Below are 25,085 nucleotides of genomic sequence, written 5' to 3'. Positions count from 1 at the left end.
CTGGGGGCCTCCGTGGCCAGCCCTATGAGGAGAGGCTGAGGGACCTGAATTTCTTCAGTCTCTGCAAGAGGAGACTGAGGGGGGATCTTGTGGCTGCCAACAACCTTATCAGGGGCCACCAGCAGGGACTCAGGGAAAGTCTGTGCACCAGGGCCCCCCTTGGAGTCACTAGGAACAATGGCCACAAGCTGAGGGTTTAGGTTAGATATTAGGAAGAACTACTTCACTGTAAGTGTGGCCAGAGCCTGGAATAGGCTTCCCAGAGAGGTGGTGCTCTCAGCTTCCCTGGAAATCTTCAAGAGGAGACTGGATAGGCACCTGGCTGGGGTCTTATGACCCCTGCCACCCCCAGTGCTCCTTCCTGCCCATGGCAAGGGTCGGACTAGGTGATCTGTCTAGGTCCCTTCTGACTCATTGATTCTATGATACATTCACTTTTGATTCTGGAAATGCAGCCACATGCCTGCACTGACCCAGCCCAGAAGCCAGAGTACGTTAGAGCACACCTTCCTGGGAGCAGATAGCTTGGGCCAAGGCTAGCTCGCCCACCCTGCAAGGGGAAGTTTGAAGGGGAGGTGCAAAGCATCCTTGGATGCTAGAGGACTGTGAGTTAACTTGAATCTGGGACAGAAGTTCAATAAACTAATTTAACCTAAATCAGTTAAGTGTGATACTATCTCCATCCAGGTTTATCTTAAACTGATTACAGCCATTTTGAAAGGAGTGCACTGAACTTCTGTAGTGTTACAGATTTGAATAAGTTTCCAATTACTTGTACCAGTTTATGTCTAATTTCTGTCCCTAGCCAAAGGCTGCAATGAACTAAAGAAATCCAGAAGACCTAACTCCAGACCTAACTCCAGAAAATACTTAAAAACATAAGCCTGACTCCCATGTCACACAAAAGCAATGAAAAATGAAAGGGAGTCAGGACCTAACTATCTTCTGTTTTTAAGGTAAGGCTAGGGAGCAATAAAGTGGGTTGGCTTTTCAGTTGACAGCAAAATGTTAATGCTTCATTGCCTTAGTAGGCATGGATGTGGATGATGATGATGATTCTTTCCTACAGCTAATGATATACATTAATAATAAACAAATCAAATAAAAACTGATTATTTCATAGCAAGTTGAAACAAACTGTCTTTTATGATACTATGTTGGATTCTGAAATGTATGGAAACTGAGTCATGGTAGTGCCAGTGTCCCTGTTAGCATTACTTTAATATAATGTGATGCTTCCCTTTCCATAATCAAATACCTAAACATTCAAAGCTCCTATTTTTTTCTAGCCACAGACTAGGGAAAAAGATGTGGGAACAAAGATCTACTTTGAGTAGATGGCAACCTGTAACACTTCAGTCCCCAAAGCAGAGCTGGCTTTAGCATTTTGGCATGGGCCTGGAAACAGTTTTTTACTACTTTCTTATAACTGGCCAGCAGCAGCAGTATTTTATACAGAGGACCAGTCTGAGGACTTGGGGAAAGTTAATAAAACAATAATTTGGGATACATCATTCATTCCACATAGAAAGGGAACAGATATATCATACCTAATGTAAAGAGAAGGAAGGGCCAGAATCTGCTCCCACTCAGGGTAGTATTTCACCAGTATAAGTCTAATGACTATAATGGGGCCAAGTCCCGATTTACACATCTGCTGGCTGAAGGTAAGAGAATCTGATTTTATGTCTGTTCAGAAAAATGGTAGAAGAAGAGTAGGGCAAAACAGGGACGAAGATATTTATCTGAAGCTGATGGAAATGGAAAAATATGGATTTTAATTTTTAATACATTTCCATTCAATCCTATTTCAAACAGAAGTTGGATGCCTATTCAGAGAATAAAAGGTTCATTTTTAAAATAAATGTTTTCACTGGAGACATAGTAAGTGAAAGTTGTTGGAATTTTGTAGCAACTGGGTCCAATTCAGCACAGCACTTAAACATAAAACTTACAGTACTTAAACAGGGACTTAGGTGCTTTACTGTGGACTTCAACATTGAAACATTTTTTCTTTTAATATTAGGGCCAAACCCTGCAATGTGATGTATGTAGGCAGACTCAGGAGGAACCTTTGTATAGGCCCACATTGCAAGGTAAAGGCTCATGTTTCTCTCTGCAAATGCATACTTCCTAACATATGCTACTGTTTCCTAGAAGAAAAGATGTCTGCTAGCAGGACACCTTCCTTTCATGCTGCACAGCTTACACGCAGTAGGTCAGAAGGAGATTTGATTGACTTTGGTGATGGAAAACCTTCAGCAAGAACCAATTTGGCAGGTGTGTTGTTTTGTGTGTGTGTGTGTGTTTTAATTAAAGCTTACTGCTGCAGTCTTTATTCAGACAAAGCTCCCACTAACTTCAACCTGCAAGCAAGGACAACTGTCCAGAAATATATGCCTTTAAACAAGGGGTGGGAAAAATGTGGCCCGTGGGCCAGATGCGGCCCACCAGGCCATTCTATCTGGCCCCTATGGCCCCTAAAAAATTTAGAAAATTAATATTTATCTGCCCCGGTTGCCTGTCATACAGCCCTCGATGGCTTGCCAAAACTCAGTAAGTGGCCCTTTACAAATCTTTTGGCAAAGGTGCCATATAAGATATGTTTTAGCTTGGGCTGACTAGTTGAAGTTAGCTAACTTAGAGTTAAAATAGCAGTAAGGGCCAGATAAACTCAAGCAGTAGCTCAATTTATCTCCAGGCTGCCATATAGGTTTGAACTCAAGTTGCTAACCCATGTTAACTTGAATTTGTTGCTATTTTAATCATAGTTAAAAATTCCATCCTCTTCTGCAGTGTAGACATTCCCTTCATTTTAGATCCCTTAGATTTGTTTATGGACTCTAGCAAGGGGCATCCTCCATCCATAACAAATGGATGTATTATAATTGCTTGTAAGCAATAAATATCTACTAGCAGTGGTAGGTACCTCCGGGGTTAGAGTTTTCTGACAGAATCAGGAAGTAGTAATTGGCTCTCTACTGAACTATCTAAACCTATCCCTCTCCTGTGTTGAAAGAAGCTGACATAGGAAAGAATCTGCTCTACTACTAGAGCAGAGGCTTTAGGGAATTTTCCATCTGCAGTATGTTTCTGTTGGAACATGCCATTTATGCAAAAATCTATTTTTTCATGGGAAATATTCAGTTTTGCTAGAAAACCAAAAATAAATCTCCACTGTCATGCAAATAAATAAGGCAGAAGGCCCCTTATTTATTTGCATGAGAACTGCAAATCTTTTCCAACATTTTGCCACCAGAAACTAGAGTGAAGCTATTACCTAAACAACAGAGCAAGATTGACGAAGCATAGGCATGTCTACATGTGAAATTAGTGCACATGAATACACTCTGGACTTTATTGCTCCAGTTTTTTCCTCCTGGGCTTGCTGTTTGGACATGCACCCAGGAGCAAATAACTCCAGAGCAAGTAGTTCCAGAGTTTATTCATGCACAGCTCCTGGAGCCCAGTCATAGCAGCTCTGGCTGGCAGGGGATGCTGAGGGTCAACCTGCCAGCCCAGTCCTGCTCTGATTGGGCTCAATGTGCTGCAGAGGGGTGGGATGGGGCATGAGGGTGTTTCAGTGTGGGGCTAGCCAGTGGGCAACTCCAGCATTGAAGCACCCTTGTGACCCAGCCAGTCCATCAGCATCTACACGTCCACTGCTGCATATAAAAAAACAAAAAAACAACAGCTCTGCCGAATGGGAGGGCTTATATTTACAAGTCCTACCTTGCTGTAGAGTTTATTAGTTTTGTATGCCCTTATAGGGGTGCACATGTACATACCGAGATGTTTACTGAGCAGTTTAGTCAACTGTGCAGTAAATGCGTATAGACACACCCCATAAGCACTAAATGACAGCTGTAGTTCTGTGTTGCAACATCCTTCTGTGCTCGCCCATCTTGCACTGTCTTATAGATGAGACTGAATGTGGACTGCCTATATCCATATAGTATAGATATGGGTTCCCCACTCAGGCATGCTCTATTCTTCAACTAACTACAACTTTGAAAAGAAATATATTTTCAGTCTGTTCCTTTAGAAATGTGGGTGCAGTCATTACATAATTATTTTTCAAAATATTGAGGCTCTATTAGGAGGTACAGCCATTACATGAGCATGGCTAATACGTGCGAACAAACAACAAAAAAAACCAAAAACAAAAAACAACCCCCCCCCCACCAAAGCAGAGAGACTATTTTTCTGTCTCTTCCAGGAGCCAGGCTGAAAGACTGTTATCAAGACAAGTCAAGAATCTTCTTGCTAGGCAGCTGGGAAGCTGAAAATATCCCAATAAGTATTTTTTTCTGCAACTTTTTCCTGTTAACACATTTTATTTCTTGTCCTGATTAGTGACAAAAGTGAAATAAAAAATGAAAATCATGTTTATAGTAAGGGGTTTTTAATTTCAGATTTCAAGAATTACTTGAACTGTAGGGACAGAGGTCCAAATAGTGAAGGGATAATAATGAAAAGCCATGGGCATATAGGGGGAAAAAAACCCAAAAAACAGATTACCCCCTCCCTCTAAAGAGCCAGCTCAGTTTGGGGGTTTTGATCTCTTTATTAAACCTAGCTAAAATGGATACTTTTTACAGGGTGTGGAGGAAGTAGAGGAGGTGGAACCTCTCCTACTCCTGTCTCTGCTGTTATTCTAGGCATGCAAAAATCATGTATGTAATAATCCAAGTTGAAGGTACTCAAGGTACGTTTACACCAGAGGTGGGCAACATACAGCCCACAGGCCAGACAGATCCAGCCCCCTAGGCAATTTCATCTGGCCCACGGGACCCCTAAAAAATTTAGAAAATATTTATCTGCTCCTGGATTCCTGTCAAAGATAATAGGAGCCAGGGGCAGTAGGACCCAGGGGGAGCCATCAGCAGGAGGCAGAAGCCCTTCCCCACCCATCCCCAGCCATTTCCCTGCTTCCTTCCCCCACTTTGCTACAACACCACGTGGCTCCTGGTTACATGACTAGATGGGAAGCATGGGGCCCCGGCGGTACAGGGGCAGTGTGTGTGAGTGAAGGCAGGGGCAGTGTGTGCATAGAGGCAGTGTGTGCATGCAGGCAGGGGCAGAGTGTGTGCGTGTATATATGTGTTCTTCATAGGACAAGTCTCATATGCACAGCCTACCATACACATGCACCCACACCACCCTTCACACTGCCATACACGCAGGCCCCCAAACAACCCTCACCCCCCCCACCATCCTCCCCTACATTTACCCCCACAAACCCCATTCCCACCCACACCCCACATATCCAGACACACCCACATGCTCCCTCACCCCACATACCCACACATCCATAACCCCCCACAATATACAAGAGTAAGACTTCATTTTAAGGTATTATATATAACCACCTCTATGTACACTACGCAAACACATACAGACCAGGACAAAAATATTTTTGAAATCAAATTAATTAATGTTTTAGGGGTTTGCTTTTTAGAATATAAATTGGTATTGTTCTGGTTCTGAGATGGCAAAACCCCTTGCTGAAAGGAGTACTTCTGGGGTCAATGGGAGGGACTTTTGGTGGCAAAGGTCAGAGGTTAGGGGGCCAGACTTCCAGTCACAAGATGGCAACCGGGGCAGGGCACCTGTCAAGGGACAGGGATACCCATGCGGCCCTCAACAGCTTGCCAAAATTCAGTAAGCGGCCCTCCGCCCGAAATAATTGCCTGCCCCGGTTTACATCATAGCAGCTGTATGTTCCAGCACAGATGCCTCACCCATCTATCTGCTCCTGCTCATATGCTGTAAATCCAGCATTGGTGAGCTCACTCTGAAGTCATCCCTGGTGGCTGCTCTGAAACTTGCCAAGGGCCATGGTCTTGTGAGCAGTTACTGAATAACAATTTGAGTGGCTTCACATATGAATTTCTATGCTCAGAGAGTGCAAGTAGGAGCAGTAGGGTACAGCTACAGTGCTTCTACAATACAGACACACTCTCAGTTCCTTGTTTAGTTACCAAGTCTTTAATCATCACTCAAATTTTAGATCTGGATTTTATATGAACTCTACCAAGGGGCATCCTATATCCATAACAAATGGGTACATTAAAAATTGCTTGTGAGCAATAAGTGTTTAATCTAAAAGTGTTCAATCTATAAATATTGTTTACATAAAGAAGGGTCCCCTTCTGTTGTTTATTCTAAATTTTAAAAGAAAGAGGGTCACAATAAAGAAATATTCTTTTTGGTCGATTCCAAATTAAAAATGAATTGCTCAGGCGCTACCAACAAGAACTATACATCATTACCTTTAAAAGCAATAAATCCTCTGACTCAGAAAAAAAATAGAAGTTAATAAAAGAATAACTAAGTTATAGGCACTAGAATGAAAGGAGATTATGAACAATCTCTTTATAATGTTCACGTGTTAGTTTCCAGACAAATATGTCAACAGCCTTTCTTAATGGATGATAATTATAAGAACCCACAGTCTAAATGGCTGACTGTGATAGATGTCAATGTCTTCAACACTCATGTGAAACAAGGATGCCTTTGCAGCCTCAGGCCTTAAATAAGTTTATTCTAGGGATTCATTTGTTAGTTCTCCTTATTAATATTGGTTGTTTAATCCTAATTTAAATATTTATATATTATTGACATAGTTGTCTATACCTTAATTTATAATTTAGGTGTAAAGCTCTAAATGATTATTCATGTTTTAACTTATAAATTTAGCCTGACTTCTATTGAAGTCAGTTAATGCTAGCTACATTAACTGACTTCAATAGATTTACATCAGAAATGAATTTGGACTGTGGTATTCAATTAGAAAAGAGGCTTTTTCTAGATGGGAATAATTATTTCCATTTTTTAAACAGATGACAAGAATAAACTGGATGTGGATATGGACTGGTCTGATATATTCAAACAGCATACTCACACTGTTTCAAAAACGAATCCTTTCTGGAATGAACTCTCAGATTCCAACCCATTTGTATCTGACTTAGCTGAATCAAATAGCAGTGAGAAGAAAAATAAACACATTTCTATCTTAAAAGAAGACCCCTATTTGTTCTCTCGAGATTCAAGCAATCGGGATTCTTTTGCTTCCTCGGGTGATGAGTTAGATATAGATTTTCTTCTACAAAGAACTTCAGCAAGGAGATCGGGGAAATCTAAGAGTATTTCAGACTTTCTGGACATTGTTGATGCCAAAAAATGTGATCATCCTGAAACAGCACCCTCTGGCCAGATTTTAGCTTTGGATAAGCAATGGCTTCAGAATAATCGTGATGCCTACAAGATGGCTTGGTTAAGTCACCGACAGCTGGCCCGGTCATGTGTTAATTTAGATGTGATGAGTCATAGTCCAGGATGGGCACAAACACAAGCTACAGATACTCATATAGTCTGTAAGATGAATCATGAAGGGGGTTCAGTGCAACTGCCAAACTCTGATATCACTATTCACATCCCAAAGGGTCATGTATTATCTGGGGACTTCCAAGAGATTGGTTTAAGGGCTATTCTTAGTCCTCCTGCATCACTGAATCATGAACTTTCAAACACTGTGAGCCCACTGTTAGAACTTACATTAAGTAACCTCAACACAATGGAAGCCATTTTACTTGAACTGAAAGTTGCAGCCAAAGTGAAGAATGAGCCTTTCAGTCAAGTGATGACTGAAATTGTGTGTTTTTACAGTCCCAAAAAAGAAGGACCTTTTGGAAAAATAGACAACTGCTACATTTATGAAGACACAATACAAGTGAAGCTGACAAATCTAAGTCATGTGATGTACATGGTGATTGCAGTACAAACAAACAAAATTCAGTCTTCAGCTGTAACCATTTGGAATTATATCCATAGAACTGTCTCTGTTGGAATTTATGGGCCCAAACATATTCATCCTTCTTTCACTGCTGTTTTTACAGTTTTTGGTCATAACTATATTCCAGAAAAACTCACCATTTTTGACATTCAAAAAGGTGGGAAGACCATGCCTCCAATTGTGTTTCAGCTGTGGGGAAAAAATACATTTTTACTTGACAAGCCACAAGATCTGAATATTTCTTTGACATCCTGTGATCCTGATTTTGAAGTGAAGGTGCAAAATCAAAGCAAAGGAATTAAAGAAGAACAGTTGAAAGCAGGTACAATGGTCCACAAACAATTTCTGTTTTCTGTCCTGGGAATGAAGGAAATATATGCATTTGTTTTCCTTGTTCAGATTAAAATTTCAGACAATACACTAGTGACTGAGTTCCATGTTAGCACTCCTGATCCAGCTCCAAAGTTACCTGGGGTGACCAGTAAGCCGAAGCGTATACAGAAACGCAAAGAGATCAAATCTGCTCCTTTCCTCTTCATGTCAACAGTTAAATATCCAAAGTTTCAAGATAAGACTTTGAATATTACTACCTATGGAGTGGCCTTGAAAACTGTTTTACGTCAGAATAAGGTTGACTACTTACTAGAGTATTTTAAAGGAGACACAATTGCACTTCTTGGCGAAGACAGAGTAAAAGCCATGGGGCAGACTAAAATAAAAGAATGGTATGTGGGTGTTCTTAGAAAGAAGATTGGTCTTGTGCATTGCAAAAACATCAAGGTAATTCCGAAGGAACAAGCTATTGACATTACTGAAAGTGTTATGGCAACAAGGAATCTTCTTGAGCAAATTGCACTGCCTTTTAAGAAACTGACCTACATCTATTCAGTAGTCCTATCTACTGTATCAGAGAGAGTTTATAACTGGAGAGCCTTGGCTGACGTACTAGGATATTCACATATGTCACTGGATGTTTTCAGTGAGGTACAAGCAGAGAAAGAGTCAGAAAGAGTTGCTTACATGGTGAAGAAATTGAAGGAAGACTGCCATTCAAACAGAAGCAAAAGGCAATTTCTTTATGAGCTCGTTATTGTAAGTACTGTTCAGTCAAACTCAGTTATTGGTATTTTGTACTGTTCAAGAACATTTTTTTAAAGTAATTAAATGACCCTCATAAGAATTTTATATTTGTATTTTTAAATATTCATACTTACTAAAATAGTATTCATCTGAAAAAATGTAAACAGATACTTCACATAAATTAAAATAATATTTTTTTATTTGAACCAAGAAACTTATGTTAATTGATTCAGCCCACAGAAATTCAAATTTGGAAAAATTCAGGAGTTTTTTTCCTAGGCCATATTTTTTATGGCAAAAAACCCCCTTAAAAGTAACAGAGGCTGCTTGCAGACGTTAAAAGAGAAAGTGCTTTACTGGAAGAAGCAGCGAGTTACTTCAACCTCACTCTGCAGCATCTGTATAGATTGGGGGCTTCAGAGGGGCTTATTGGTGTTTTTATCTAAAGCTGTGCCAATCAGCTATTAGATAAAAGCACCAAAAAAGCCCCGTTAAAGCACCCAATCTATACAAATGTCAGGCAAGCTAGGTCCAACTAACGCACTGCCTCTTCTGGGCATGCATGGGGCTCCGCATTGGAGTACGTGGAGTTTAAAGTAAAGCGCTATTTTTTTTAAATGTCTGCAAGCAGCCAGAGTTTTTTGCCACAGAGGAGATGGCATACAAATAAAAGTAATTTTCAAGGAACAAGCTGTTGACATTACTGAGGACAAAAACTGCTTAACTTGCAACTTTTTATTACCAATCTCTATCATAGATGTAAACTAGTTACCTAGCAGTGACAATTTTATAATTTCAAACTTTACAAACTCCTTACAAACTTCCTTTGCTACAATCTGGGTGCTTAAGATGAGTTTATGTTTTTAAAGATAGGAAAGCCTAGACTATCTATTGAAGGCATGATTTTCTGTGTAATGCTGCACATGCCCATCATCTTTATAATACATGATGTTCCTTCCTAAGGAAATGCCAATAAATCATTCCAATTTTTCTTAGAAGTTGATATTTTCAGGGGCGGTATTTGCAAATTTATGAACAAGTTCCGAACAACTTTATCCAATCAAAATGTCTTCAATTCAGGAAGTGCTGTCCTTAAACTTGTCATGTGAGAAGCTTGAATTATTAAATCTCTGTGATCCTCATGTAACTTACTGCTATAAATGTATGTGATGTGCCTGTGTCTGGGTCTGTTTGCAGCCCATGGCCTTAGGCGGTGGGAGGCCAGGGCTAATGGGGCTTAGTCCCCCCAAACTAATTTCACAGCCGCCAGCAACAGTGTCACTGCCACGCCCCAACACTGCAGCGCCATGCCCAGTGCCCCCGCTGCGCACTCCACTGTCGCCACACATACAGCACCAATGTTTGCTGGCCCCCACAATGTCCCTGCAGGGGTCAGGCAGGCATGCCCCACACTACCTAACCTTCCCAAATAATATTTTCTCCCACCACTTATGCCATGGGCTGCCAGTAGGCTGGCCATCATAGAGGACATTCTGGTTTTCTGCTACTCTGTCCTCTATTGATATAATACCCAATGCCTTTATGTCCTTCAAGAGAAAAATAGAGGACATAAAGGCCTCTGGTTTAGTATGAATAGAGGACAGAGGACAACTGGACTGTCCTCTATGATGGCCACCCTAGCTACCAGTTGGACAGCTCTGCCACAGAGAATTGTGGCTTTTTTACAAGGCCTTTTATCCACTCCCTTGTTGCAGACATGCCTACATTTAGTCTTACTATAGCCCATTCCCTTTTAAATGCCTGTGTTCCAAAGCAAATCATACACATGCTGCAACACCCAGACATGTCAACTACAACAGTCTACTTGCAAACTGTTTTAGAGTTGCATAAAAATGACAGAGTCTTGAATTCAGTTATACTGCTTTTTATTAAAAACAATAAAGGTAAACTAAAGAACCTTTCAAGGGGAGACAGGATTCTGTAGATCTCATTACAATACAGGGAAAATGTAGAGGTGCCAGGATAATGTATTAGAGGATTAACAAGACATCCTGTCTGTAAAGGGTGTGCAACTTCCAGCTATGAAATGCAGATCTGGCTTACTCTGACTTTATAGGAGTCATAGATACTAATATAATATAATCTGTGCCACTTATCGAAAAGCCTTTCTGAAGTGTAAAATTAAATTATCACCATGGCCTTGAGAGACACATTTCAGTGCTGCCCAAGAAAGAATATTTTAAAAATCCATTTATAGCTTGAACAATTTCTTGGATGCAGAGCCAAAAAGTATGTTGGTCAGGCACACTGGGCCAGACTTAGCTTTCCATTGCATTGCCTTCCAAGGTGTTTACTCTGGAACGGCACCAGTTAGAGTCTGTATTAAATTTACTGTGAAGGACTTAGGAACTTCAGACAAAATGTGTCATATTAGGCAACGAGAACCCAAAAAACATGGCAGAATTATCAGTTTTGTTACGTACAGAAAGAGAGCAGTCAGACGTGGGCCTACCACCAGCTCCTTATGAAACAGTATTTTGCAGTAGCTGTCACTACAGCAATACATAAAATTATTTAATAGGCAAGACGTGAGGGGGCACTGATATGATCCTTTATTCTAATAATACTTGGATTCACTGTCCTGAATGCCTTGTGTAAAGTGGAAGGGAATGCTACTATAGCCTGAGAATAATGTAGCTATTATGGAACATATATGATGATTCTGAAAGTTATGGATGATGTGGTGGTAGGAGAAAAGAGGATTCTGTGTCTAGACCCAAAGAGGAAGTCTTTTTCTATAGTCTTTCTTCTGGGTATTCAGGCTGTTTACATGCAACTTGAGAAGGCCTCTTCTCTATCTCATTCAGTAAGAAACATCAAAATGTATTTATAGAGGCAGGAATATTAAGTTCCTTGTGGAGCAAGCAAGTTTCCTAATGGAGCTTTATTTAGTAATAGGAAGTCCAGTCTAGAAATTTTTACTTAGGCTATACTCCTAATGACTTTGGTAGAAATAAGGACATCCAGACAAGAAGCATCATCGGTCTGAATCAAATCTATAACTATTAGCAAGCAACCTTTAGAGGCCAGATTTCATTTAATCCATTAGCCATCTAAGTGGACTTAGGTGCCTAACTGCAATTCTATTTCTGTTCAAGTCCCTGAAAAATCTATCAGTGCATCTACTTTTGTATCACATCATCATCTGGCCCTTAAGACTGTGTCACAAAAAAAGTACAGAGAAGGAGGAGAACCCACCCACTTTTTTCCATTAAGTATTTTACAGGGACTCAAGTCAGGTGGAGTAGGATTGCATTTAGGCACAAAAATCAACTTATGTTCCAAATAGGTGGAATAGAATGTGGCCCTAAATGGATTAATTGAGCACATAAACATGTTCTACAAATTACAGCCCTACAAATGACACCCCAGTAGACAAGAGGAGGCTGACTCCAAGGGAGACTCCATTTTCCTCCAAAGGCCACCGTTTGAGGAAGGGTGATTTTAGCTTGTGGTCTGGGTTTCTTAAGAGCCCTGCTGTTAAAACATGCTTACTGGCTGCAAGGAGTCTCTATAACCTGTATCTGATCAGTATTGATCACTTTGGAAGCTGCATTGGTCATTATGTGTCCTGCTCACAACAATGGGGTGGTTGCTCTTTCTGGTGCTGCCACCATTCTCCTATTCAAGGAGGACCTACCATCACCATCTCCTGTGCCCTGATACATGCTAATGACAAACTAACTACTATATTTACTCGCATACCAAACACACCTTTCCCTAAAAAACTAGCTTCCCAAAATCGGGTTGCACCTCTTTAGCAGAGAAGCTGATTTTCTACCCAGAATAGAAGCATGGAGAAATTCCTTTTCCTACCTCCAGCATTTACATGGAGGGAGAAGCAGAGTTCAGCAGGGTCAGTGCAGGTGAGTGATGCACCCCACTTTGATTCTTGCTCCAGGCCACAGTTAAACCAACCGCCTGGCAGCAGCAGTGGTACTTCTGTTCAGGCAGCCTGAGGGAGTCATTTGACTTCATGGAATGTTATAATATACCTCATTCCTAATAATCATTCTTCCCTTTACAGGTGTTAATGCCCCTCTCTCCTTTTGCCTTGATGTGCCACTAAGCAAACTATACTTTCTTCAGCAATGTTGCCATCTGTTTGCTATGCTTGGTCTCCCTTCTATTTCACAGCCCTGTAAACTGTTTTTAGCTCTTTTCAAAATCCTAGTTTCTCCTGTTGAGTCCAGTCTTCAGCAGCAGCTACAGTTTCAGCTGTTGGCTGAGTAACCAGTAGCTAACAATTCACCTGTAAAAAGGTTAAAACTGTAGCTTTTGACTGAGCAGGGAAGGGAGGGTGAGTCACCTGAAGATTAGGCTCTGACCCTGCTATAAACCTGGAAAAAAATATTTTTTTCATTCCATTCTGCCTTACAAAAAACCCAGGGAATATGTCTTATTTGGAAGCATGTAGTATATAAGAAAATATGGCAGCTGAAGGCCTTTACAAGTATAATATTAATGGGAATGGGGGAAGTGCCTTTTTTTTCTACCCTGGTACAGAAAAATCCTTTGATTAAAGAAGTGAAAAATTACTAGCACAGAATTGGAGGCCTAAGTAACAGACAGATAATGAGGACCTTTGAGATTAACCTGGGTCTGATTTAGGAAATGCCATAATTTGGCAATTTTCCATAACATGAAAAACTCTTTTTTCAGTTCAACAAAATTTACACATGAGGGATCTGATTTGCTGCAGAACATTTCACAATTTTTGTCAAAAACAAAAACATCTAAAGATCAAAATCCTTTCAATTTCTGGTTTTTGATATTTGTTTGAAAAGTCAATATTTTCCCACAGGGATACCGGTAGCTCAGTAAACAGGTATTCACACACATTTCCACCAGCTCTACTCTAAATTGCAGGCATATTGCATGTATTTGTTTCTGGACTTTACAAAGGGAACTATTTAGATTTGTTTTGTTTCAACAACACATTTTTTTCCATCTCATAGCCTCACATACTTGAATAATGACAGTAAGCAAATTAAGTATACAAAAGGATTAAATGAAAATGCTCTGGCCAATGTGATCAGTGACTTTCTGGAAAAGAAGTGGAATAGGGATAGCACCTTGTTATAATGAAACTTTAATTTTTATGTTTCATGTCATATTTTAAGAAGCTAAATTTTATGTCCCAAATATTTATGTTGGAGAAGGATCTTTTCCCTTCAGTATACTCAGCTTGGCAGGCCCCAACTAACGTTGGAATGCTGAAGCAACTGGATGCCAAGCTATTTTTATTTTTTTTTGCTTAAGCTTGTGGGCAGCAAATTATTGTACAAAAGGCGTAAAAACAGTTACTTATTTGATCCTAAAAAACATATAGCCTTCCTTAAAGCTATAGAGAGATCTAGTATGTAAAGGTATCTAGTACAGAGTTACCAATAAACAGTAGTTAGTTGCTCTTAAATACTGACCAAAAACATTCATTTTAAAAATTGTTCCTGCAGGCCCTTCTGAAGTTAGATTGCCAAGGATTAGTAGCACGTATAACCCAGGACACTGTCATTTTGACCGCAGCTGTCAAGCTTGGCAGATACTGGAGAGAGCTGGCAGAAAGGTTAGCACGACTCACAAAGCAACAAATTGAAGCTTATGAAGTCCCACACCAGGGCAGAAATGGAGAAGTTGCCCCAGAGGTAAGCCTTCAAACTGTCTCCATCACACCCTTACTGAGAGGTTTATAGCATCTTTTCCAAGTGCGTCAATATGGTCAAAAGCCTTTCTTTCCAATACCTTCCTTCTCCAGTTATTGCCTCCCTACTTAAATTGCTAATTGCTGAGTGCAGGGACTGTCTCTCACCATTTGCGGTACACATTGGCTAGGAATGTCATCTGGGGTCTCTAGGCACTACTGTGGTCAAAAAAAAAGAATTTAATGGGATGTTGCAGCTTCTGTCCACTCTAAATCTTTTATTTCCTCCACTATTAAGGCAATCTATTTCTCCCTTTCTCTTTTCTCCCTCCCTCTCATTGATCTTCCTTCTCTTTGGCCATGGGCAGGAGTTCATTTCTAGAGATAAGAATTTCCGTGAAATTCCCGCTGCTAGGAGAACAGCCCGGGAGCCGGAGTGTGCCTGCGTTCTAGCATTCTGGCTTGTGAGCTACGCGGGAGAGGTCTCCAGCCAGAGAGCACTAGAAGCTGGTCTGTAGGCCAACCCTGCCCTTAGGGGGGTCCATTAATTAACAGCCTGCCCAGGAAGGGGTCAGGCTATCAAAAGGCAGTTTTACAGGAGAAGCACGGCATGGGAGGGAGGAGGAGGAAGAGGAGGAGGAGAAAGGGAGAGCTCTGCCCACTGCAAAGGCTCACTGACAGCTGGGAGCAATCCCGGCACACAGCAAGAGGGCTCTGTTTGGTGCTGGGGGGGCTCTTCCCCTTCCTTCTCCCCCCACCACCGGGGGTGGGGGGCGCCTCTGTGTGAGGCTGCCCAGCCTCAGATGGGATTCTTCCTCAAGGCGGGGAGGAGGCGACTGTTCCATACTGGGGGGCTGCAGCCAACCATTGTGGGCTGCTCACCTCCTCCGCAAACTGTGCCGCCAGGTGCAGTAGTCTGGGAGCTGACCCTGCCTGTTAAGGCTACGGTGAAAAGGGCATTGAGCACTTCAAGTTTTTCTGCAACGTCTGTCATTAGGTTGCTTCCCCCATTTAATTTCTCTTCAGTATCATATATTTACTACTCCCTACAAATACAAAATAAATGGAGATAAACCCTTCACAAAAAGGTGTTTATTTTCTTAAAGTTCATATACCAGTGCATGGTGCAGTATACTAAAATGGAAGACAAAGTAGTTTACAAATACACCTTTTTTGTGGTTTACATTTTAAATCTAATTAATTTACTGTTTGTAGCAGATACTTGATGGTCAGCTACAGAAAACGAAGTCCCCTCTGTAGCTATCCATTGGATTTAGCATTGGAAAATGTATCGTTGGCTGTCCTTTAAAACATGCCTCAATACGACTAAGTTTTAAATGCAGGCTACAGAACATGGTTTCTCTACAGACTACTGGCTGGCCACAAGGTATTGCCTCTCCTCCTAATTTCCAGCTGCTGAACTGAATGAAAAACACCTAAAAATATGCTCAATACCTGAATGTTTTCTCTGTACCAAACAAGTCTACATGCCCTTAGGATGTTATACACATTTCAAATATGTGGTGAGGTGACCTTCATTACTGTTAGCATGCTGCAGCAGAATTTGAAAGTTCTCTTCTGGGGAACTATTTCTTGGATTTCCCTGCAGAAACATGTATCATTTTTTTGAGCCTGAAATTTGTCTAAATCTAGGCTTTAAGATTATTCAGGTGTAAGGCAAACTGTGAGGGTTTTTTTTTTGCTTTAAGCTATATTGCTAACTTATATACTTTTAAGTTATATTACTTTCCTTCTCCATTAGCATTACCAAAGAATCAGCACATCTTCAAATTTCATGTTTATATTAAACGATTGTACTGAGTGGAATTCAAAACTGACTTTTAGCTTTCTACTTTAACTGATTATATTGTTGTTGCTTCCAAGCAAAACTGCCACCATGCCAGTGTTGTTGTAAGGTATAATAAACGATTCTTATAGGATTCAATTTCAACAACTGAACTTGCACTTAGGGAAAATGTAATAGTTACCTTGTTCCCATCAAAAGTTTAAGAATGCCTTTTGGATTTTCAGATTTATGATGTTGCTCTCATTTGTGTTGCTGTGCCTGCACTTATACACTGGGGGACGGTGATAAGACACATTTCAAACTTTACATGGAAAATTATATTTTGCTCACAGCCTGCCATATACATAAAATTACATAATGATCTTATCTTCACTTTGGCTATAGTGACACATTTTGTAAAGAAAGGAGCCAAACATTTTGATGTGGAGCCCACATAAGTGAACAAGATAATATTAAACTGTCACTATGAAACATCAGATAAAATAGCTGCTGCAACCAAATAGCTTTCTAGCAGGTTGTCATTTAGCTTTTATATTCCCTGGGGCAAGCTTGTCCCCACAGAAAACAATATCAGTAATACCCCCCGCACACACACCATACAACAAAGGGTTAACTCAAAACTTGAGGTCCTTCTCAAACCTGGAGAGGGCAATCCCAAATTTGTGCTGCCTCCAGCATTGTAACCTTTCTTCTCTCCTCAGCTTCCTTTTTGGGAGCTTTTAACATCCTGTGGGGCCAGGCAATCATCCCTGTCAGCTGGCTCTGTACACCTGAGGAGATGGGCTCACTCATTAGCCCCCTGCAGCTGGGCTTTTGCCCCTGGCCATGCACTCAGTTATACACTGCCCTTCTCAAGAGTAAAGCCCTGGATACACTCTTCCTTTTCTTCAATCCTCCCCGCACCCAAAGAATAAGTCTGCATTAGTGTGTGCTGTCCCAAGGTGGTGATGTATCAACAAATCAAAAGGCTTCAGGGACAGGTACCAGCTTGTCAAGCAGGGACTGGCTTCCCACATGGAATTAAGTCATGTTAAAGGGGCCTGGCCAGTGACCAAACAAAACCAGACCCCTAGGAGGTAGTAGTGCAGGGCTTCAACTGCCCACTTAATTGTTTGGCATTCCTTTTCTGTGAGACCATACTTCTTTCCTGGGCAAGTAGTTTCTTACTGAGATACAGAATGGGGCATTCTCCATCCTCAAACTTGGGAGAGAACTGTTTCCAGGCCTTTCTCTGAGGCATCTGTTTGCAATATATATGTTTGATAAGTCCAGGCTGCACAGGACTGGTGGAATGCATAGCAGCTGTTTTACTGCCCTAAGTGGGGTCTGACAGTTGGGTGACTATTGAATCCTTTGTGGTACCTCCTTTCTGTGGCAGGTCAGTCAGTGGGGCTGTGATGGCTGTAAATTGTGGGATGAATTGCCAATAGTAGCTTGCCAAGCCCAGAAATTACTTCACCTGTTTTTTGGTTGTTGGCACTGGTGCTTCCACCAAGGCCTTTACTTTTGACTAGGGGCATGATTTTACCATTGCCCAACATATATCTAGGTGTCTAGTCTCTATGTACCCCAGGTGACATTTAACGGGGTTAGCCATGAGATCAGCCACTCATATCAACTGCAACAATTCTTTTACATGCTGGAGGTGGTCTGCCCACATGTTGGTAAATATTGCCATGTTGTCCAGATAGGCAGCCACATATGCCCAGTGTGGGCAGAGTATTTTTCCCATTAAACATTGGAAGGTTGCCAGGGCTCCATGTAGATTGAAAGGTGAAGTCTTGAAGTGGTAGTGACCCCAGGGTGTTGTAAAGGCTGTGATTTCCCCAAACACTGGATCCAAAGGAATTTGCCAATATCTTTTGGTCAAGTCCAGGGTGGTTATGTGCTTTGCAGTAGCTATTCCCTTCACTATTTCATCTTTTCTGGGCATGGGATATGCATCACATTTTGGAACTGTTGACTTTGCAGAAGTCAATGCAAAACTGGATAGTGTGGCTAGGCTTTGGCACCAGCATAATTGGGCCACTGTACACACTGGATAATTATTTGATCACCCCTACGTCTAACATCTTCTTAGCTTCTTGTTTTACCATTTCCAACAGTCATGCTAGAATTCTCTAGTTTTCCTTCTGAATTGTGCAGCCTGGCTTGAGGATAACTCAGTGTTTGATTAATGTAGTCTGGCCCAGACTCACTGTAAACACCTCTTAAAAAGCCTTCTAGAAGGCTTTTTATTTCAGCCTATTGAGTCAGGACCAAAGTTTCCCTTAGCATGAGGCCAGCTATCAAATCTGGGAGGGGATTTGGAATCCCCAGGCCACCTTCCAGAAAACACACAGAGACCAGACAAACCACTCAGGCCTTTCAGGGCTTTAGCAGGTTAATGTTGTATATCTGTGAACTCTGCCATTTCCCACTGGGTAACTTCACAGCTTACCTGGCCTACCCTTTACAGAACCTCAGAAGGACCTAGTCATTTCACCGGTAACTTACTTGAGGAGGAGGGGGGCATAGTAGAACTTGATCCCCTGGCTGGTAGACCCAGAGCTAAGCATATGTATTGTATTGCGGATCTTGCTCCTAACTGGGCCACTCTGAGATTTTTTCTTCGTGAGGGCTCTCACCAGGTCTAATCTTTCCCATACCTTCAAAACACAGCTACAGAAAATATAGTTCAGTGTCCCCTGGTCCTGCCAGGACTCTTGCAGGAGGTCTAAAATGCCCCAGGGCTGCCTCCCATACAGCAACTCAATGGGCAAAAGCCCATGGAAGTCTGTGGAACCTCTCATATGGTGAACAAGTAGGGCAATACCTGATCCCAATTTTGCAGCTCCTCTGAGACAAATTTCCTTATTGAATGGACCTTCAGTAAGCCCTATACCTCCTGTAGTAACCAGGACATGAAGGCTATGCCTGGCCCATATAAACCTCTATAGGAATGCCCACCTGGGAGAAAACCTGTACTAGCTCAGAGGCCACCTTTTATGGTGAAGCCAAGTAGATTGCCACAGCCTTGGAGTAGCAAGTGGCATTGTCAGCCACGACCAGAATGAACTCAGATCCCCTTGAACTGGGCTCCAGCGGTCCCACCAAGTCCACCCCAACCTACAAAAGGGTATGCCAACCAATAGGATAGGCACCAGTGGGGCCTTACAAGTGAGCCAGGGGACAAGAGGATGGCACTTGGGGCAGGATGCACAATAATTTTTGATTTCCTGGTATACTCCAGGCCAAAAAAAAACCTCACCAGCACTCTATCCTGGGTTTTTTCCATCCCCGTAATACAGGATGTGTCAAATTCAAAACCTGGCTGCAATACTATTTCAGGTCCAAAAATTATACCCCTGTGACCTTGTCTTTGATCACTGTCACCAGGAGGTCACCCTGCAACTCAAAACAGGGATCCTGGACTACCAAGCTTGCATCCACTATGGCTCCAATAGCCCATCGTAACTGTCCATACAAAGGAGAATATCCTGGATCCTCCCTTTGATCATGGATGAAATCTTGGCCTTCCCCCACTTGATTCAGTCCACCCTCCTGATAAGCAGCTAAGGTTCCCTGATCCTCTGGTTCCTTTGGACAGGAGGTCCAGATTACATTGAATCCTGATCCCTTTTCCTGAGCTTTTCCTCTGGCTGGTAAGGGCCTCACACTTGACCTGCCACTGCTCTTGCTATGACCTGGGTCAAAGTCCAGAAAGCTAAGGGCCCAAAAAGGGAAATATCTCCCCTAGTTCTGGTTCTGTGAGATTAGGGTTAGCCTGGGTTTTATTCATTCTCCAGGCCAATCATATCAGCTTGGCCATCAAGCCCAAATTTCAGCCTAGCACCAAAAGGTAGGCTTGATGGCTGGCTACTGCTGCTCTTACAAGTCCTTCCTGTCCACTGATGGTCAGGCTCAGGCGGATTATGGGGTAGGGCTGGGTACCCCCATGAATGCAGGTGACATATGCACATTTGTTATCAGCATGTTTGCTGGACTCACAAACCACTCATGTAGAAACATCTGGGCAGAGCCTGAGCCTGTGAGCCCTACTGCATGGATATCCCTGATTTTTAAAGAAGCCATGTATCCCCTCAGGTCTGGGCTCTCCTGCCTCACTTCTGAGACAAAGGCATGAGAATCCACCTCCAGACAGACAGTCCCAATATTGGTGCTCTTTCTCCCTGCATTGGAAACATGTCACTGGAGCTTCTCAAAGTATGCCCCAAGTGGCTTTATTCTCTGGGGGGCCTACTCAAGGGCTCTTCTCTTGCCTAGGGTCTTGGAGGAGATGGAGGTAATGCCCCTACCAGGACATCCCTAGAGACCTGGCCTGTTTGCCTGTAGCCCCAGCTTCCTTGGGCCTGGAAGCTGCTGGCTTCCCCAGCAGTCTAATTCTGCCCCATGAAGTCCTCTACTTTCCCTGTGGCTTCCTCCAGGCTGGCCACCCAATGGTGCTACACCCACCTCTGGGCTTTTACTGGGAAGATAACAGAGAACTGTTCTAAAGTCACTGGTTCCATAATCTCCATAGCCAATCCAGAGTCTGGATTTACCTAGTCATAATATAAATCCTTTAGCTGCTGGGCCATGGCATAGGGCTCTGAATTCTGTCCCGAGTCTCCACTCAAAACTTGAGGCAACAGGCCTCCTGCTTGAGACCCAACTAGTCCAGCATGGCCACTTTAAGGGTTTTGTAATTCCAAGCTGAATCTGCTCCCAGGACCTGGCAAGCAGCCCATACTTCTCCAGTTAATAGAGGAGCCACTGTCACAGCCAGTGTATCCTATGGCCACTGATAGGTCTCTGCCACCCACTCAGGAGTTTCAAGGAAAGCCTGTGGTTCATCTGCATGTCCCATCTTGGCAAGGACTCCACCCTCTAACCTTAGGGAATCTAGCGACTCATTAGTGTGGGTGGGGGCCCATTTTGCAACCAGCTGCTGTTTCAGGAAGACCTGCAGTTGCTGATGCTGCTCTGTGGAACTGCTGTTGTTGGTTTTATTGCTGCTGAAAAAGCTGTTCTTGCTGCAGCCCCTCCAGCTATTTTAGGAGGATTCAGGTCTCCATGACTGATATTTTTTCAAGTACCTGCATTCTCTACCACGTGCAGCAAACTATCACTCAACTTTAATTTTCCCTGGGGCAAGCTTGAGCCCACAGGAATCAACATCAATACTAAAACAAACAAATATACAAACAACAAAGGGTTAACTCAAAACCTGTGGTCCTACCTAGGACCTGGAGAGGGCAACCCCAACTCTGTTATGCCTTCTCAGCACTGCAACTCTCCTCAACTCCCTCCCTGGGAGCTTTTAACTCTCTCTGGGGCCAGGCAATCACCCCTGTCACCTGGTCCCAAGCGGGCAGGCTATTAGTCATTCACCCTCTGTGGCTGGGCTCCCACTCTTAAGCCATGTACCCGAGTACACTGTCCTTGTCTATCAAGGAAGAAACCACCCGAAAAACAACCAGGCTGCACTGTCTTACCTGTTTCTTTTAATGTTTCTAGTTGTACATTTTTTTACCACAAACTGATACTAGCTGCTATAATGAGATAGTGTCTATAAATATAGCAACATATGGTATAGTATATTTTTTATAGGAAGAGCTAGACTGATCTAGTAATTGTATGGAATTTATATAATTTGACAAGTACGGACATATTTTGGGTGCCTATATATTATGATCTACCAAATTTGTGGTTTTGCCATTTGTGCACAAACAGAAAATTCACTCAGTTTCCATGAAAAAGCCTGGTCCTCACAAAAAAGCATGGGGACTGCGAAAAGACATGAAGTTGGCAGGGAGTGGGGGGAGGGTGAAGACTTGCAAAAACAGAAGTGTGGAAAGCTCTAGCAGCCTTGTGCCCCAGCCAGCCCCTCTGCAGCATGCTGAGCTGGGTCAGAGCAGGCCCAGCCAGGGCTGCTCTGACCCAGCTCAAAATGCTGTGGTCCCAGGGGCAATAGACTGGTGTGGATTGCATCAGAGTTTATTGTGTTGCATTAACAGCATGTGCAGATGCACCCTCACAATCTAAGTCAAATCTGCAGCAGCTGAGGAACTGCAATTTTTATTTGTAAACTAAGCAAAATTGATATGGAAATCTCTCAGTACTTTAAAAGATTTAAGTACAGGTCTGCATCTGCTGTGTACCGTCATAATCTCATTGCAATCACTGGAGTTATAACAATTGACCACAGTTGAAGATCCATCATGGAATGCATAGTTTGGAATACTTCCAAAAAGGATACTGTCAATTTGATTTTTTAAAATGAATTTATGATCTATCCCCATTTATTATTTAAAAAAAAAAAAAAAAAAAGCAAACAGACATGTTTTTATCAAGGTTTTTCTGCTGCTTTGCTGGAACTTTGTAAAGGCTTTTTAGGGAGTTGCAGCCTTCCTGCTACAGTTGCTAATAAATACCTTCTTGCAAAGGAAGGTGATGCACACATCAGTTAGCTCCTATCTAATCAGTGCATAAAGAAGACACCCTAATGCTGATTCATGAGACAGTACAGCTATCAACAGAACTGTAAACCTCAATATATGTGACTGCTGTTGAACAGATAGATGAAAAAACTGAAAGGATTTCACTCTCACCCACTTTTCCATGTTATTGATCATTGCCTTTACTTGCAACTACCCTGGGTACACTTTTTAGGCAGAATATATAGATTTCTATCTAATAGCATCCCATTAAATGAAAATTCAGCTTCTCACTGCTACATATTTCACCAAAAATGGAACGATTGTAGGAAGCTGACTAAATGGACAGAAACTGTAGTTTTACCTGGACATGCTTTATATGAAAACACATTGTGCTCAAGGAGCAAAAGTTAATGCGTTTCCTCTTCTAGGACATTCATTACTATTCCCTTATAATGAATTGCTATTCCCTTGTTGCTTCATTTTCTCCAAATACTTAATCTTTTTTTTCCTTGCAGATGATGTGGAAACCTGCATATGATTTTCTATACACATGGGGTGCCCACTATGGCGACAGCTACAGAGATGTATTACAAGACCTCCAGCTGGCTTTGGACAAAATGAAAAACCCTGTGACTAAAGACTGGAGAGCGTTAACTGGAGCTTTGATCCTAGTAAACTGCATGGAAGTCCTAAGGGCAAGTGCTTTCTCAAAGATAAAAGAGGAACCCTGAATCCTCTCAAGGAAGATCTTTTGGAGAATTATCCTGCTGGGTTTTATACTCTTTAATTAATTTTTTTAAATCTCTGATTTTACAAAAGAAAATGGAACGAGTCCTTTCAGTTTAACTTTTTTCTGTACAGAAACCTCAACTGCCCAGGGCCAGAAGGGAAAGGCCTGAAGGGCCCTTACTGAAAGTTGTAAAATATTATGAGAACCACAATGACAAAATTTTTGGATGAATCAGCAAATTCTAACTAAAATATTTTGCTGGAATTTTTCTGATCAGTGTTATATGGGGTTTCAGTACCTCTGAAAACCAGTTTACTTATTTTAAATTGGGAACTTAAAAAAAACCAGAGGCTAATGAAAAGTAGTGGGCACTTCTGAAAAGGGTTCTTAGCTTTGTAGAAAGAGTTTGCTGTTTTGGGGCTATTTTTACACTACCAAGTCTATATATACATCAGAAATTCTCTAGTCCTTCTCACTTCAAGTGGTACTTTAATCTGCATGTTCCCCTGATGGACTACAGTTAGATGAAAAAGGAGATCTATACAAAGCTGTTATCAGACTGCCAGTCACAATATATGACCTTCTGGGTAATCCACTACCTCTCATATTGCTGTTTTCAAAGAGAGTAGCTTAGCAGGTACAGAAATAGATCCAGAATGCATGAAACCTTATTGTATCTAATTCTCATTTGTGCCATTATTGCAGGCAAGTCAGCTAGTATATTGCCAAAAAGATACAAGTGTTAATCCTACAGTTAAAAGAAAGGAAAATATTTTAGGACCATTTATGATTTGTTTATACAGCAATTCACACTTGCCTGATTCCTACTGATTGCATGCACTAAAATAAACCTGTATAAATCCTTTTCAATAGAAATCTTACCAGTGTGAAGAAGCTTGTAATAAATGCAGCGCCCACACAGATAACACAGGCTTGGGTGACAGCTCCTGTCTGACCAGATAATCCCTTATTATTGTTAGCTTCTCAACTCAAGAGAATTTTTAAAAACAAGCAAACTTTTGATGGCTAAATGATAGCTCCAGGAACCAGAGCAAAATATTTTAGAAATCAAACAGAAAAGAACAGCTGTCACAGGTAGACCTGAAGGCCCATTTGCAAAGTCATTTTGTAAAGGGAAACCAGACAGTGGCCAACCTTTAGGCTAGGGACAGAAGTTACACATAAACCATTAAGTGATCAGAAACTCGTTTAAACCTGTAACAGAACAGAAGCTCAGTGCACATACAGCAGTTTCAAAATGGCTGAAACTGGTTTAAAATAAACCTGGTTGAATGTAGTATCAGACTTAACTGATTTGGGCCAAACCGGTTTATGTAACGTCTGTCCCAGACTCCTTCCTGGTTCAAATTAAATCAGAGTCCCACAGCATCCCAGCAAGCTTTCCATCCCTGGGCTGGGCTGTGCTGTCTGTTCCAGAGAGCAGGGCTCCCTAGCTGGAGCAGTGAGGGGTGGCTGACAAGGGAATGGCCCAGCTGGGGACAAAGCCCAGTCTACAAGGGAGGGGAGAGGAGGGGACCCCAGCCAGGGTTTGGGGCCAGGGAGAGGAATTAAACACCCCTTCCCCC

General features: G+C 42.0%; 1 protein-coding gene across 3 annotated transcripts in view; it reads left to right on the top strand.

Annotated features, from left to right (window-relative positions):
• The window catches only part of MACC1 (MACC1, MET transcriptional regulator), a 51,649-nt gene extending 27,848 nt beyond the window's left edge, over positions 1–23,801 (top strand). The window contains exons 2-6 of one of the 3 annotated variants that reach the window (XM_019508556.1): positions 806–956; positions 2,158–2,280; positions 6,846–8,890; positions 14,356–14,544; positions 23,285–23,801. In XM_019508556.1, coding sequence (XP_019364101.1) covers positions 2,166–2,280; positions 6,846–8,890; positions 14,356–14,544; positions 23,285–23,500 — 2,565 coding nt within the window. In that variant the 5' untranslated portion in view covers positions 806–956; positions 2,158–2,165 and the 3' untranslated portion in view covers positions 23,501–23,801. The remainder of the gene's footprint in view (positions 1–805; positions 957–2,157; positions 2,281–6,845; positions 8,891–14,355; positions 14,545–23,284) is intronic. The other 2 variants (XM_019508557.1, XM_019508558.1) reach the window with 2 other exon arrangements.
• Positions 23,802–25,085: the final 1,284 nt, after the last annotated feature.

The sequence above is a fragment of the Gavialis gangeticus genome, unplaced genomic scaffold (assembly GCF_001723915.1).
Source record: "Gavialis gangeticus isolate Ggan-Ray unplaced genomic scaffold, GavGan_comp1, whole genome shotgun sequence".
Taxonomy (NCBI): Eukaryota; Metazoa; Chordata; order Crocodylia; family Gavialidae; genus Gavialis; species Gavialis gangeticus.
The sequence above is the reverse complement of the archived record's forward strand: the minus strand, read 5'-3'. Positions and strand labels throughout refer to the sequence as shown.